The sequence below is a fragment of the Octopus bimaculoides genome, chromosome 9, assembly GCF_046866305.1.
Source record: "Octopus bimaculoides isolate indiv1 chromosome 9, ASM4686630v1, whole genome shotgun sequence".
Lineage (NCBI taxonomy): Eukaryota > Metazoa > Mollusca > Cephalopoda > Octopoda > Octopodidae > Octopus > Octopus bimaculoides.
In genome coordinates, this window is record NC_142936.1 from 31,003,333 (window position 1) to 31,021,181 (window position 17,849).

General features: G+C 33.6%; 1 protein-coding gene across 34 annotated transcripts in view; it reads right to left on the reverse strand.

The window, feature by feature from the left end:
* The window catches only part of LOC106875847 (coiled-coil domain-containing protein CG32809), a 931,982-nt gene that overhangs the window by 187,011 nt on the left and 727,122 nt on the right, over positions 1-17,849 (reverse strand). For all 34 annotated transcript variants that reach the window (XR_016243094.1, XR_016243099.1, XR_016243098.1 and 31 more), the window contains 2 exons: positions 12,189-12,439; positions 10,838-10,959 (listed from right to left, as the gene is read on the reverse strand). Coding sequence is in view for 27 of the 34 variants with exons in the window: in XM_052970538.2 (XP_052826498.1) it covers positions 10,838-10,959; positions 12,189-12,439 (373 nt within the window). In the remaining 7 variants the exon portion in view is untranslated. The remainder of the gene's footprint in view (positions 1-10,837; positions 10,960-12,188; positions 12,440-17,849) is intronic.

Sequence of the window (17,849 nt, forward strand, 5' to 3'; positions counted from 1 at the left end):
AGTGTGCATTTCGTGATGTAGTTCGTGGATTCCTAGGAAATCACAAGGATCCTAATTACAAACAACTGGTAGCAAAGCTTATTGAAAACTTCAAGAAAATGGGTTGTCGTATGTCCTTAAAGGTTCATTTTTTGCACTCTCACCTAGATTTTTTTCCCTGAAAACTTGGGTGATGTCAGTGAGGAGCATGGTAAGAGATTTCATCAGAACATCGCAACTATGGAAAGAAGATACCAAGGACGATGGGATACTGCTATGATGGGAGATTATATATGGTCTCTAGTCAGAAGAGACGAAGATATACACTCCAGAAAATCTCGATCGTCAAAGCACTTCTCATCTTAAGAAAGAGTTATCAAGTCATTTACAGTGCAGAGTTTTATTGTTTCTTTTTGTTCTAACTAATATTATAATTCCTAAAAACCTTTCAATATATGAAAAAGTACTAAATGTTGTGTAACTATCCTTACAATACTAGAATAGATTGAACCAACAAAGTGCTGTAGAGGAAAATTACAAATATAACGAGCAAATATGAAATTAGGAATAAATAAATAACTATCGATGTTACGTCAAAACGAATGTGATTTTTGAATTTAGTGGCAAAAAATGCATATATGAACATTAAAAAATACAAATAAACAAAACATGTGTTACATTGTGTAATGTGAGGCTGTAGTTCAGTCATGACTGATTCAGGTTTCTGAGAAGCATGATAACTGCGCCCTTCTTCAATTCAAGGTTGTGTGGTAGCAGAACCAGATGGTTCCAGACTGTTGAGGAATTCAACCCTTCAGTATCAAGGGATATTTTGCCTTCACTAAGTTTTAGATTTCAAGCAAACTCTGCAGAAACATTGTCACTGTAAATTTGTGCCTGCATGTTTGTTCTTAGTTTGATTTTAGTGATACATAGCCATAAATTTGGCAATTTTAGGCAAGCTTTTACTTGATCTGAATGAGTTCCCTTTGATATTACAGTTAAAAATTGTCAGAAGTCCCCTGATAAAAAAGCAGTAAAAAGTTGGAGGTGGATTGCATGATAAGTAAAGTATTTTTTCACTCTGTAAAAAGCATTATGGTGAAATAGATAGTATGTAGATAGCTAGAAATAGGAACCAATACACCACTGACTTGGCCACCTCCATTTTGTTTTCAGAAAATAAGTGCCCAGTTATCTGTGGAATGGTCAAATTAATTCAAATGACATGAAAAACCAGAAATATTATCAATCTTATTCAGTGATTTCAGCATTCAATGTACAAACAAACAAATAAACTTTACTTTTTTTAAGGATACTAGCATTTGTTTTCTGTGTTTGGGACTATTGTTGCCAGTTTATCTGGATGGATATTTATTTTAAAGGTTATCAACAGATAAGGTCATAGTCATAAAATACACCGCTATCAGCTGTCCTATGAATTTGACGCATGGAAAGACAGGAAGAAATGTATGAAAAGAAGAATTTCTTCATGACACCCAATGAATGCTATTCCGTAAATTAAAACAGTTGAGACATGTTTATACATAATTGTAAAGGGCCTCTTCCTGCCCATTTTCTGAGAAAGGAGTATTTTTAGTATTGGTCGTGATAGTTGGAGTGGAGATGTCTTTGTAGTTGTGGTGTTAGTTGTATTGGTGTTGGCCGTTACATATATATTTATAACTAATATATTATAAAAGTATACATCTATGAGTTATATTTTTAAAAATATAGGAATGTGTATGTAGGTATATATAAATATACATGTGTGTCATGTTTATAACGTCAGAATGTATATGTAAAAATGTTAATCTTCCTGCATGTATGTATGTATAAATGTTTATTTATGGCCATAACTACACAGCTGCACTCCACAGAATTTGTTTCCTAACATTCAGAAAAATGAGTATTTTTTAACGAAATTCTATAGAAGCATATTTGTAGAAAATATTATTTTAAAATATCCAGGCGTAGGATGCTTACGAACCACATTGTTCCGGGTTCATTCCCACTGCGTGGCACCTTGGGCAAGTGTCTTCTACTATAGTCTCGGGCCAACCAAAGCCTTGTGAGTGGATTTGGTATTATTATTTTAGAAGACTTGATGAAGGAAATAGCAGATAACAAATTTGGATATACATATTTTATCTGTATGAAAAATTGAGATAATACTAAAGAATGTGAGTCTTGTTGTGAATAAACTAAAACTGATGCAGTTAACGGTTATTTGACAGTATAAGTGAAAAATGTTTAAGAGACGTTCCCTCTATAGAAGAGTAAGTAGATAAGAAATTCAAACTCCAAATAAGTCATTTATCATCAGAAGTTTAATAGAGATCCCCAATGGAGAGGCATAGTTATGTTTGAATTAGGATATGACTTGACAGGTATATGTAATATTAGGTATGGTGTGTATGTAAAAAAAATTTGTGTGAGAATGAAATTAAATTAGTGAATGTAGTTATATAGTAGGCTGATAGAATGCAATGAGAATAAGAGTTAGTAGAAATACTGCAATAGCTACATATAATGGAATCTTGTTAGTGCAACAACTTATATTCATTTGTGTGTATTAAATATAAAGTAAAAAATAAAAATAGGAAAATTAGTTGTTAATATTACAAAATTAAGATAGTAAATACTTGCTGTGGTTTAAAATATTTAAAAAACGTTCAGAGGTATAATAGATTTTGTAAGACTAAAAATTAACAATGTAGGGGAGAAAATAAAGCTAGGACAAGGTATTAAAAAATTTTTTTTAATTATAATTATCAATATTTAGTAGGTTGACTATGTTTGTGTATAAATAAAGATATGAGTTAAGAATCTAGCTTGGCATAAAGTGAGAGAGAAGTATATAGTAATATTATATAAGTAATGAGTGTTTAACTAATATAAGGTTATTGTGCATTGTCAATATAAGAAAAAGTTTTGATTTATTTATGGGGTAGTGGGTGCACATAAGTATACTGAAATATATGAAAATAATTCATATATAAAAATCTTATAAAGGAAAATAATTTTTTGTATACTGATTCATTTGAAGAGAACATATCTGCGAAATAGTATATATGGATTTATGTATTCTAGCTGTTTTTCAAGTTGTTTTATTTGAGGGTGTATATGAAAGAAAAAACACCGTACAAGAAAAATAAGTATACTTATACTGGTGCAAAGAGAGGGGAAAAAGGCCAAGCGAATACAGATATAATTATATTTACCCACACATATAAAAAGATGTTATTATATACAAATATATATACATACATATATATTTATTTATTTATATGTATGTCTATATAGTGGTGTATATATATATACATATAGGCGCAGGAGTGGCTGTGTGGTAAGCAGCTTACTTACCAACCACATGGTTCCAGGTTCAGTCCCACTGCGTGGCACCTTGGGCAAGTGTCTTCTACTATAGCTTTGGGCCAACCAAAGCCCTGTGAATGGATTTGGTAGACAGAAACTGAAAGAAGCCTGTCGTATATATATATATATATATATATATATATATATGTATATATATATATATATATATATATATATATATATATATATATATATATATATATGTATATGTATGTGTTGTATATGTTTGTGTGTCTGTGTTTGTCCCCCAACATCACTTGACAACCGATGCTAGTGTGTTTACATCCCCGTAACTTAGCGGTTCGGCAAAAGAGACCGATAGAATAAGTACTAGGCTTACAAAGAATAAGTCCTGGGGTCGATTTCTTCGACTAAAGGTGGTGCTCCAGCATGGCCACAGTCAAATGACTGAAACAAGTAAAAGAGTAAAAGAGTATGTATATGTGTGTTTGTATGTGTGGGACATACATATATGTGTACCCGTTTATATTAAAAAAATACAAATTGGTGATAACATATAGGTAATAAGCACACAATAGTAATAATAATAATAAATATAAATAAAATACATGTGCACACACAATGACAAATAAAAATGATATCTATAAATGCACACATTGTTTTAGGCAAGTTGGACACCAAGAAGTATTATGTGTTTGCATATATCAGCTGTAAGATGTAATTAAATATCAGGTAGATTGGCAAGTAACATTAAACAATATTAATTGGAAAATGTAAGGGGAAAGTATATATGCAAATGAAATTACAAAAAAGAAAGGTATATTATATATACTAAGGGAAGATATAAGAATATATTGAGAGAAAGGGAGGTGTATGGAGATTAGGAGAAAATGTTAGCCCAATATAGAGTGGATCATGTAATTATAAGAGGGGATGGTTAAATAATAAATATATAACCATACAGTGTAAGATAAATTGATGTGCAGAGTATTTGATGATTAATAATCTAATTTCATAGAAAGGGTTAATATATAGAGATATTTAAAAAAATAGAGGTATTAGAAAGAAAGGGGAGGAATTTCAACCATGTTTCGTGGTCTGCAACCACAACAGCTCCTTTATAGGATCCAGTTAGCTCAAGACATCATCAGGAGGAACCACGTCCGGTTTCGGCCCCTACACCTCTACCGTTTTGACGTGGCGCCCCCCCCCTTTCGGAGGTGTCTTCAGCTCTGGTGTTGGGTGCATGTCTTCTTTCTTCTATTCCCTGGCCTCTTCGATGCAGCATCAACGAGTGTCAGCGTCCGACTGATTGTCATGTCAAATTCCCCTTTTTTATACCTGCTGCTAGGCTCCAGCAGGCTGCCCCAGCAAGTTGTCACGTGACACTGTCTAAATTTCCCGCTGCTAGGGTCCAGTAGGCAGCCCCAGCAAGTGACAACATGACACTGTCTAAACTTCCCGCTGCTAGGCTGGGAAGTTTAGATATTATGTCTTGCAAACAACTCGCACATGCAAGTGCTACCAGTCAAGAACTCTGCATACCGGAAGCCAGCAAGTGTATGGGGTCATCAGGAGAGAATGCGCGCCGTTTCGGGGCCTACCTCTCGACGGCATCAATGCGCACCGGCCCCCCTCACTGATATGAGGCCCGCTTGCTAGATCAACTGTTTATTAAAACAAAGCTCAATATTTCTCTAGCCATCACTCATCGTCTCTTTTTAACTAAATCCAGTGGCTAGCCTTCTCCACTGTAAAGGATATTAAAATTAAAATGGGGGGGGGGGGATATTATTTAAGATTAATAAAAAGGAATTTGGACATGTGTTTACATGAAAAAACTTTTTCATGTCTAGTATTGACCATTCATTCTCATTATATTATAACTTTTTTCCAGACATGACTTTATATCTTATGGATATAATTTAGATGGAGTTATAGATGGGGCTGAAGATAGGATTTTTCAAGATATTGAGTAATCTATATTGTTTCTTTTGAGTTGTCAAATTTTTTTTAGATAGACCTATGATTATTTATTCTTAATTTTATAGAATTCTTCGTACAACCGATGTATATATATTTAGAGGAATTATGGGTAATAATGATTGCTTGGTATACTACTTCTTTCATTATGTTGCTGTGGGCTCGAACTATGCAAGAAGTTAAAAAAAATTTTTTGACTAAAACACAACCAGGACCCTAAGTAAGGCATGTGTAAAATTTGAATGAAATTGGTTGTGTAGTTCTCGAGTTTTAGGGATTCACACACACACACACACACACACACACACACACACACACACACACATTCTCATTTTTATATATATATATAGATTATTAGTGTAGTCAGTGATTTGTGAATTGCTGAAATTAGTATTATTTTTTCTTTTAGTAAAGTTTTGGTTATGGCGCCCATATTGATTATGTTTTTTAGTATGTTTATTGCGGTTGTAGGATTTATCTATTGCTAATGTTGTGTTGATGACTATTGTACTTAATTTCATATTTATATCCTGCCTTCTTAAGTGCTAGATTATAGTAGTCTTTCTGTTTGTTAAAAATTTCTTCATTAGATGATAATAGATTAATTCCTCTTTCTATGTTAGAGGTCAAATTTTTTAGAGGAAGTATTAAGGTTAAAGTTAACGTCTAGGAAGGTCACAGAGTTGCTATCTTTTTCAATAGTGGTGGATAGTCTTTGGTTGTGTAGTCTTTTTTTTGTAGAGTTCAAGTTTCTTGTTGGAGGTATTTCTAACTAAGAATAGTGCATCGTCGTGGTAAAGACCACCTTCCAATTCAGAGAATTCTTCTTTAAGTAGGTGTAGAAGGTAAATTCCAACTAAATTGGTTACTTCAGCAGAGTCTTGTATACCCATGGGTACATTGAAACAGTCTGGTGTATCCTGAAAAATTATTGTTTTTCTAGCTTCAAGTAAGATTTTAATTTCTTTCATTTATAATTTAGTCCTATTCTTGGCAAAGATAAGTACTTTATTAAGTAAGTGCTTTATTAAGGTTGATAGATTGGTAATAGTTGTCTATGTCAAGTTGGATGAATTTACATTTTTTCTTATCTTGTATGTTGGTGAACCAGTTGATTGTTGATTGTATCTAGTGTTTTTGACTACAGGTTGAGTTTTATTTTGGATTTCAAAAAATGTAGGTATTTATTTAAGATAAATTTGCTTAGTTTTCCGATGTCAGATTTACAGGGCAGATGAGTCTTACCTTTGGATCAGTATGAAAGTTAGGTTTGTGATCTTTCTGGCTAATTCTAGGCCTATATGGTTCATAATCTTCAGTTACATCATCAATTCGACATTTACTCATTATTTGTTTGGCTTTAATGTTAACAGATTTTAGAACATTTTTATTTATAATCTTATATTTCTTTGTAATTTCTTTGTGTAGGAGATCACAGTATAGATCTACAACTACACCGTATAGATTTCCTGTTTTATCGGACTGTACGATTATACATTTTAATTTTTGGAGTTCATTAGCTTTATGTTTCAAATAATAATTTTTTGTTGTATACTTCTTGCACTGAGGAGTACGTAATTAATTTGATTTAACCAGATTAATTTTAATTATTCTACCATGTATTTACATGTTGATATCACTGTTTGAAACAATTGTATGCATGTATTAAAATTCTTTCAAATTTTAACATCTTCTCTTCTCCGTTTTTAACAAATTTGTTGAGTTTCTATATGATACCGTTCCATAAATTCTCATAACACATCAGATACATATAATACTTTCATATTCACAAAAATCTTATGCCAGTAAGCTACCAGCAAAATATGAAGAATCTTTGTTAGAAATCACCCTTTGGAGCCTGCCAAAGTAAAGGATGAAATATAATTCAACCTTTCCACCCCCACCCCCCCCACACACATATATATCACTTATTAGCAATGGAAACAGTTTAAATACCAAAAGGTAATCTTTTTATCCAACTTAATATAGATGTCTTACTAAAACGCTGAATACTGCATTATTAGCCCTGAAAGATCTACTCATATAGGTACTTGGAGCATAAAAGGACACACATGGATCATAGCAGATGAGAATCATCTGTCATGGGCACTGGAACTCCCATATCACATTATTTCATTCTACAGGAAATCATCAGTGGAAGGAGTCTGGTCACTGCATGCCAGTCAAATCCCATTGCTATGACATTGGGTCATCCCATAAACAATGTGGCTTTTATATTTCTTTTATTTTTCAAAATTAAGATAAACCAAGTTCTTTTTTAATCTCAAATATACTTTCTTTCATTTTCTACAATACTCTTCCATCTATCTGGTAGACTTGCAAAGCTCCTCTTCCAAATTTCACTTGTCTGTGACGAAAAATACTCATCCAGTACTTTTCTGACCTCATCTACAGAATTCATTTTTTTTTCTGTCTAAATGATTTTGAAGACTGCAGAATAAATGATAATCAGATGGAACAATGTCCAGTGAATAAGGTGTGTGTGTGTGTGTGGGGGGGACGTTTCCTATTCAAACTGCTCCAGCCTTTGAAAAACTAACTGCTGAAATCGAATTGCCCTCTTCAAATCTTGCACTAAAAATAAGGACAAGGTAAAATTACTATCTGCTTTTATAGTAAGTTGATGCAGGTAGTTTATCCTATCCCACTCTGACTTTTAGTTCATGCAATTGAAAAAACCGCATTATTTACGGGATTACCCAATATATAGAATATCAGCATCTTTTCAGACACTGATATTTCAAATAGCCAGCAGGTTTATTAAAAATTAATTATTAGTGATGGAAAAAGACATGACAGAAGTAAATGAACATCCCATAAAACATCGTTTTATGTTATTACCGCCTCCGTAGCAAAGGCAGAGGTATTGTTTTCAGTTGTGTTTGTTTGTTTGTCCATGGACAAAATATCTCAAGAACCGCTGGATGGATTTGGATGAAACTTTCAGGTATGTTTGGCTTTGTGACTGGCACAAACTGATTAGATTTTGGGATTGGTCCAGTACCAGATAAGGATTCTGGATTATTTTTCTGTTTTTTTTTTTTTTTTTACTTAATTTCTGTGAGTGGATGGGTTCATTTTTAGTATTCTCATTTTTAAAATCATCTTCCACTAATTGTTGATAGGACGCTGATGTTGCCTTGGTGGAGGTTTGCGCTCTCTGAGTGCTCTTGTTCTAACTTGTAAAGGTTTATGTATTTTATTAATTGACATTTTTATGTTTCAAGTTCTATATGTGACTGTTTAATCATGCCATGTACAAAAGAAGACTTGGAACTGTCTGAATTTCAAAGAGGCCATATTGTGGGTCATTGTGAAGGTAGACATAGTGTAAAATCACAGAAGACCTTGGGATCCTGCTTTCTACAGTCAATAGAGTGATTGCGCAATTCACTAGAGAGGGGAAGGAGTCCACGTCACTTTGCCCAGATCAACAAGGGCCCTACGACAGGACCCTTCTCTTTGTTAAGAGAAGTGTGGCAGATAATCCTTGTTGCAAGGCCTCTGACATAGCAGAATAAGTTGATGTCAGTTCCAGCTGTCAGGTGTCACCACAAACTTGGTTGCTATGGCAGAGTGATAAGAAAGAATATACTTCTTCAACCAGCCAACACCAAACGGAGAAAAGATTGGACCAGTGAGATGGTGGAGAGGCCACTAGCATTTTGGGACACTGTCATATTCTCTGATGAATCCAGATTTACTGTATTTCTTGACAGTGGTCGAATGTGGGTCTTGATAGTGGTTGAATGTGGGTCTGTAAAAAGATTGCAGCTATTCTGTGATGGTCTGGAGAGCAATTTAGAGCAATGGTTGATCAGAGCTGGTGAAGTGTGAGGGAAATATAAACTCAGATAAATATGTGTCCTCATTGAAGAAAGGACTTTTTCCAATCTTCTCCAGTGGTGAAATGATTAAAGAAGACTCTTTATTTATGGAAGATGGGGCTCCTTGTCACACAGCTAAAAATGACCCAAGATTTGTCGGATGAGAATGGCATTAATAAGTTTCCATGGCCAAACCAGTTACCAGATATGAACCCTATTGAACACCTCTGGAACATAATGAACAGGACATTTCATAAAAAGAGCAAGAAAGCATCTTCAAAGCTAGATCTTTTGAGATTACTGCATGAAACTTGGCAAGAAATTCCACAAGAGAATAATCACCATCTGATCAGTAACATGCCTAATAGGGTCCTTGCATTGAAAAATGCAGCGAGCATTTCTACTAAATATTAAATATTCACATTATAACAATTAATAAATAATTTGCATGTACAATTTAAGATTTAAATAAATTTTAATGACTATAAGGAAGGATGTCTATTTACTTCTGTTATGTCTGTATGTGTGTGTGTGTGTGTATCATCATCATCATCATCATCGTTTAATGTCCGCTTTCCATGCTAGCATGGGTTGGACGATTTGACTGAGGACTGGTGAAACCGGATGGCAACACCAGGCTCCAATCTAAATTTGGCAGAGTTTCTACAGCTGGATACCCTTCCTAATGCCAACCACTCAGAGAGTGTAGTACCACTCAGAGAGAACTGATTAATATATATTATTAATCAGTTCTCAAATTAAGGTTTTCTAACATTCAGGACACCAGGAAAGTGATGAGTTTAGCACATATGTATATGTACCACATACATATCTCCATATATACATATACATTCACAGATGTAGGTTCATGATCCAATCTAAGATCCAATACAGGGAAGGTTCCAGGTATGACATTTGTATAAAAGAAGAACACAAATTTGTTTAAAGATTTACTACAGCTGTTTCAAATGCCTTCTTTATTGATGAATAGTTTGATTATTACAACTACATCATCAAAAAAAATGTTTTCCCTCTCTGTTAGCCATCTTTAAAAAGAGTGAAAACATAGGGAACTTTCTAAATTTAACTGGCTGTGAAGGAAACATGCAGGCAAGAGGTCAGTGGGCAAAAAAAAATCTACAAAGAATTCAATTAAAATTTATTTATGTCTTCAAATTGGTCTGGATAGACAAATGAACAAAGATAAAGAGATGAGAGGAAGACACAGAGAAAAAAGAGATGAGGTGTTGCTGTTGTTTAGTCTCAAGTCAACCCTGATAAGGTAGATTTATGATTTTAAATATTCCACCTGTGAGTTCTTCTGAAAATATTTCACTAAATCTTTGGAAGTTTGTATTGAGAAGTTTGTTTACAGTAACAAGTTTTTCCTATGCTGTAGTATGTATTTATAATTAAATGGGCCGAAAGTTAAGCTTTTTGGACAGAATACAGTGTTAATAATAAGACATTTACATCATAGTAAGAGGAATTGTTTATTGGTTAGATAATTCATATTAAAATAAGTTGAATATTGATTCAATTCCTATTTAAGACACAAAGAAATTCTTTATTGATAAACTGCTAACATTAGTTAAATCTCAACATTTATGCCTATTTACAAATGGAGGTGTAGACTGACATATAGTGGGTGGCGGAGAGAATAATGTTAACAATAAATATCAACTTACCAAAGTTCTTGGTCTATCCTCTTTTCTTCACGGACAAACTCTGTGTAATTTGCATCCACATCATGCCGCTCTTTTCGAATGGGGTGTAGACTGACCGTAAACGAAATTCTACTCAAAACATTCTATAAAAATATCATAATATCTAGTGTAAGAGAAGAGAATTGATGAGGTGATATTCATATCACATGTATAAATATGTATTTGGCATCCTATCAAATTTGTTTAAGCTGTACAACCAAAAAACTGAAGACTTAGCATTGAAGTAGTGATTTTAGGGAAAACACAACTGGTTTCTAGTTGTCACTTCTGGACACTTAAGAGGACATGGATTCAATAATCCACATTAATAAAACACTTATCAATTATAATAGTTCACTACTTAAAACCTTATTTCTAGTTAGATTGGTTGAAACTTAAGAATTTTGTAGGACCACATTACTGACACTTTAGTTGGTATGTCACACTACATTGGCTCTGCAATTCATTTTGTCAGTATGGTGTTTAAATGCAATGAATCTTATCAAGTATTGATAATCAGAGATATTTTAAAGTACTTTTTAAAGGAAGAGGTTAATTGGCTAATTACAGCAAGTGTGTTAAGTCTAATGTATTACAAGTCTTATGTTCAACTTATGCCTCAACTAGTGAATATGTTTAATATGGATCAATCAGCCTTGGCAGTCAACAATTTAGCATTCCTACTTTACACCTGTAAAAATCATTTGTACCAACAATATACAAATGTTAAAAGTTTCTGAAATCTATTTTCTACATAAGATCTAAGTAGCCAAGTGAGTATATGAACTCATAATCTATACTCTCAGTACCTGTGTGAGTATATGAACTTATGAGCTGCATCTTATATGTCTGAGTGAGCAAGTGAATAAGCACACACTCAGTTTTAGACTATTGATTCATGATCCAAAGCTGATAGTCTAAAAACTTATTCACTGAATATACTATTACACATTACTCATAACTCTAGGATACCAATATAGCAGCTTTGAAAATCATTTTTATTTTCGTGTCCAAGGAGAAGAGATATTGTAGTGTGTAGTTTGAACTATTGCAGATTAGTAGTCAGAGGTGAAAAACATGGTCAGAAATAAAATGTTGGTAAAAATGGCTTTAAGTGATGAGAAACAATGATAATAAAAGTAGGAGAGAATTAAGCTCAATGAATACTTTTAGTGTTATAAAATTCCGAAGTTCAAAGGAGCCAATGGCATAAAACTATAACAAATAGATAGAAGAAAACAAATAAATATATCTAAATTAGTAATGATAATAGTTGTTCTAGTAGTAGGAAATAGTAAATTTAAATGTAAAGAAGCAAAAATTTTTAGCCTACCAAAATTTTTTTAGCCGATTCAGCCATCAATGTCTGCCCAGTTTCTGTATTTTTCCGATGTAAGAGCTGTAAGTTTTTAAGATCAGCCTTCAGTTCTTCAACCCTGCGCTTTACAAGGATCATACGTACACGAGTATTCGGTCCAATTACTGGTGGCTGGTTGGTATATTTGCTGCGAGTAGGTTTCTGAGAATGTGTTGCTGCTGCTGCTGGGTAACCACTTTGAGCAGCACCAGGGATGTCTGATAGACCTGCAGATGAAATAATCAAACAAATAGATAATAGAAAAATCAAAAGTAAATTAGACAAAAACTTTTACATTAGTTTTATATCTATCTAACATATTTGTCTATAGAAATATAGGTTGGATGGTTCACGAAATTTGGTCATTTGCATAAAAATTTGAATCAATTGTTTTTTCATATGTGAAGGGATACTGTTCTTATTATAAATCAAGGAAAGGAGGCAATGTTTACTGTATATTTACTCAGCCGTACTTTTGTCACTACTTTGGTAAGTGAAATATGTCTGAAATTATCTTCCATACCAGAAAATGAAAATAATATTAGTCATTAATTGTTGTTGTTTTTTTCTCAACACAAAATTATTTCTAAGTTTTTTAATGCTCCATGAATGAAACACTAAGTAATCTATTTTCATTTTGCAATTTACACGGTTTTAAGCTTAACACAATGACAGTAAAAATAATTGAACTTTAAACCATTGTTTTATTAGTTCACTCACTATTTGACAAAACAAGAAAATGATCAATATAATAATATACCAACAGAAAAGCATTTTCAGCTTTAAGCAGATATGAGGGTTCTACCAAAGGTAATGCTAAAGTGAACATAACTTTTTTTATTAACTGACATAGGTTGTTCAAATTGCACGTGTTGGTAGAATAACTCTACCTCTATGGTAAATCTTCCTGTTCTTCATTGCAGGCAAATAATGGGTTCCAAACAGAAGCGGCTTGTCATCATTGAATTCCTGATGAAGGAAGGCTGTATGCTGTTTGGCATTTACAGAAGGTTACAGGCTGTTTTCAAAGATAATACCATGACAAGAGCAATGAGCATAAATGGATGAAGAAGTTTAAAGAAGGGAAGACTAGCAATTAAGACAAACTACATAGTGGAAGACCATCAACTGTGACCACTGATATTAATTGCTAAGAAGTGGATGAATTAATTTACACAATCCACAAGCTTGCTACATGATGATGCAATACAAGATGATATAAGATTTTGGGGGTTGGAAAGTGTATGCAAAGTGGGTGCTAAACAGTTGATACCTGATTTGAAGCAGAGACAGATGAAAGTCTTCTCTGATCTGCTGAAAGTATTTGAAGCCAATGAAGATGTTTTTTTTTTATATCTGATCAGGTGACAAGGAATGAAACAGTTGTATATTTATGATCCAAAACTGAAGATTCCATCTATGGAATGGCCTCACATCTCTTCTCCAAAGTCTAAGAAGTTCAACAACCAGCAATTGGCACAGAAAGTTATGGGGATTGTATACTCTATCCATCCATTCATCATCATCATCATCATCATTTAACGTCCGCTTTCCATGATGGCATGGGTTGGACGGTTTGAGTGAGAACTAGCAAGCTGGGAGGTTGCACCAGGCTCCAATCTAATTTGGCATGGTTTCTACAGCTGGATGCCTTCCTAATGCCAACCAATTTAAGTGTGTAGTGGGTGCTTTTTATGTGCCACTGGCACAGTAGCTAGTGTAGTGGGTGTTTTCTACGTGCCACTGGCATGGTAGCTAGTGTAGTGGGTGTTTTCTGCGTGCCACTGGCATGGTAGCTACTTGAATGATGCCTTTTATGTGCTGCCAGCATGGGTGCCAGTCAGGCAGCACTGGCATTGGCCATGCTTGAATAATGCTTTTTATGTGCCATTGGCACGGGTGCCAGTCAGGCGGCACTGGCATTGGCTACTCTCAAATGGTACTTTTTATGTGCCACCAGCACAGGTGCCAGTCAGGTGGCACTGGCATCGGCCATAATTATGATTTCACTTGGTTCAAGAAATCTTTACAAGCACACCACATGACTCAATAATTGAAGGGTGCTTTTAAATGGGTCAGTTATGTGACACTGGCATTAGTCACGACTACAATCTCACTTGGCTTGCCAGGTCTTCTCAGGCACAGCATATCTCCAAAAGTCTCAGTCACTTGTCATTGCCTCAGTGAAGCCCAATGTTCTAAGATCATGCGTTACCACCTCATCTCATGTTTTCCTGGATCTACCTCTTCCACAGGTCCCCTCCCTTGTTAGGGCATGACACTTCTTCACACAGCTGTCCTCATTATACAGTGCAAATTTAGTGCCCCCTAATTTCTAGCTGTTTAGCCCAATGAGAACAATGGCGATGCAAATGAGGTGAAAGTGGCTGAGAAAAAGTAAGTACAACAGTGCACACATGAATTTTTGCAAAGTGGATTTGAGAGTTGAATTCAATGACAAATGCATCACTTGTGCTGGAGACTATGTTGAGTAAATAACTTTATATAGAAAAAGGGTTATTTTACTAACATGTGCAATTTAAACAATGTATAACAATTAAAAAAACAGTTATGTCCATTTTTGCATTATTTTCAGCTCAAACTTTTTAATTATTGTTGGCCAGTGGGTGTATAAAAATTAGATCAGTTGATCAACTGAACTGCAATCAATAGTATAAAAGTAAGACATTTCCCTTTCTTCATCAGCCTGGTAGTATCTTTCTAAGCAAATGATAAACACTTAGTTTGTCATAGGGATGATAGTTGCTCCACATGACAGATATGAAAACACAATCATGATTAGCAGATCTCATATAATAAAAAAACTCTACCAAAGTGATTCTGTGACTGTATGAAAATAGACAGGATTTACTAAGTTGAAATTATCCTGGAAACACTTAAATCACAATAACAATTTTTTAATTCCATTATACCAAATAGATCACGGCCTTTGTTAGTAATAACAACAATCTGCCTTACTCATGAGTACATACTACAAGGAATTTATAAACTTAAGAATTTCAAATATTTTAAGAAAAATGGGAGGAGTGTTTCAATAATTTTCACAATATAGTTTGTGTGGTTTGTGAATTTAGTTATATAGTCATGATGTTGATGAGAAGGACAACCATGATAATGATTATAATTATCAATTTAGGCACAAAACCAGCAGTTTGGTAGGAAGGTTGAAGTGAAGAGATTATGTAGAAACTACTTTACTCACTCCTCATTGCATAATGAGATAAGCAAGAATCTCAGATCAAACTAAAGCATAGTATGCCTAGAAATGCAACTGGACCTCTTGATTGATTATCTCAGTCCTATTTCTCTTCTAGAAATTTACTGGATCAAACTTTATAATCACAAGTCACAATATTTACTTTTCTGCTTTATCCTTTTCTTTAACTTTTCAAACACAAATTTGCATTTTTCAAGAACAGCTACAAAATTGTATTCCCATGCCATAGTTTAAATATATCTTATTTATCTTGAGCTGAAAATATATTCCCATGCTAGTTTAAAGTATATTCTAATTCTGAAAAAATCTATAAAAATTTAATTCTTTCAAATGATTTCACTAAATCTTAACACATGCAGATGTACAAGGCAGTGTCATAAGATTTGGAAAAAGACACTGAAAAATTTTGTAGGCATTTTTGAAAAGGCACAAGAGTAGAACACAGCTGTGATAGAAACAAAGCCAGTGAATGAATGAATGACTTATTAGATGTAAGACAAAGACAGTTTGTGAGTGATAAAAAGATGCTAGAATTAAGGTTGTGCACATGTGAGAGAATATGATCATTTACTTTTGCAAAGATAAAGAGTCTTGAGAATAATACAAAATAAAAGACAGAGTTTACATATTTCTTTACTGTACATATTTTTTAAAAGGGATCCCAACAAAAAAATTTCAGCCCTTTTAGCAGTCATTTAAACATATGCATTATTATATCACTTCTTTATATTAACAATGAATGAATAGTCATACAGAGATCATAAAAGATATTGAGAGACAGTCAAATTGATAGGGTAAAGGCCTCAAGTAGAAAGACTGAAGTGCTTGTGATCAAGGTACTTATGTCACTAGCTTTGTTCACTAGTAGTTACCTGTTTGCAACAAGTGTTGATTAAAAATGTATCTTGGATTTCATGATCCAAAATGTCCTTCTTTTATTAAGATTGTAGTGAGTGACTTTATGGAGATTTAGTTGTGATTTCAATGTAAAATTACCTGTCTTTCATAATGGCACAGCAATTCAACAAGGTTAGTAAACTAAAGAAAAATTGTTTGCCAGTAGCTTCTGGTGGGCAGTAAATAGAATGAAGGGATTTCTTTATTAAGCATAAGACCTTTGTTAAGCAAGTTAAAGTATTTTATATAATACTACACCTTAACATGATTTCATGTGTTGCAGGCTTGAAATCCAATACTTTATTTACATGTCCATTACAGTTTGCAAATAATTTGCACATAATCTCTTAATAGTCATGAATAGGGAGGTAAATAACTCTAAGTGCCTTCTGAATGTCTGCAATACTTAATATATACATAATGTATCCATAATTTTATTTAATCACCCTTTAATCAAGAATTTGTGTATTGCTATAAGCATGGCACTGGGTCCTTAAGAAAGAAAGTGCATGATCAGAGAAGTACCAGGTGTGGAGTGTCTTATCAAGAAACAAGTTTATGGATTTTCAGAATTTTGATTTTAGTATAATATCACTTTTATCAGGGCAAGAATATCAGCTATTAAATTAAGCACAGTACCTTTTTGTAACTATTGACATTTAATATAGAAACTTATATAATAAGTATCTTATTTCTTTACTGCCCACATAGAGGGGACAAACAAGAACAGACAACGGGATTAAGTTGATTACATCGATCTCAGTGCATAACCGGTACTTAATTTATCGACCCCGAAAGGATGAAAGGCAAAGTCGACCTCTGCGGAATTTGAACTCAGACATAATGGCAGATGAAATACTGCTAAGCATTTCGCCCGGCATGCTAACATTTCTGCCAGCTCGCCACCTTATACTTATAAGATACTTATACTTATAGATACTTATGTAATAAGTATCTATTGACACAATCTATTGATAATTATTATATAATATCCCAGAAATACACATGATAATATGGCCCTTCAAATATGAGAGAAAAACATTTTGGTGCCCACAAAATACTTGGCTTGGTTTTGTTAAAAGTTGTTCCAGCTTTACTGCCTTAGTTTTAATATATAGTCTTTTATATTTTTCTTTTACTTGTTTTAGTCATTTAACTGCACCATGCTGGAGCACCGCCTTGGATATGTACTAAAAGATGGAAAATAACTTCTATATAGCCATAGCGGACAATTTATAAGTAAGCACTATATCTGTAATAAATTGTTAGCAGGCCACTTGACATGTAATTAAAGGATAATGGTATTTAAATGATAGAACAGCTAATACTTGAAATCATATCTGTTGTAAAGTATCTGCTGCAAGAATTTAGATAAGTCAAACACATGTACGTAATGGCAAGTGCTCATAAAAATATATCTTTGAGGTTCATTACATTACTTTTAGTTGGGTATCATACTGGTGATGATGAAAGGAATATTATTTTAATATTGCTATGATAAA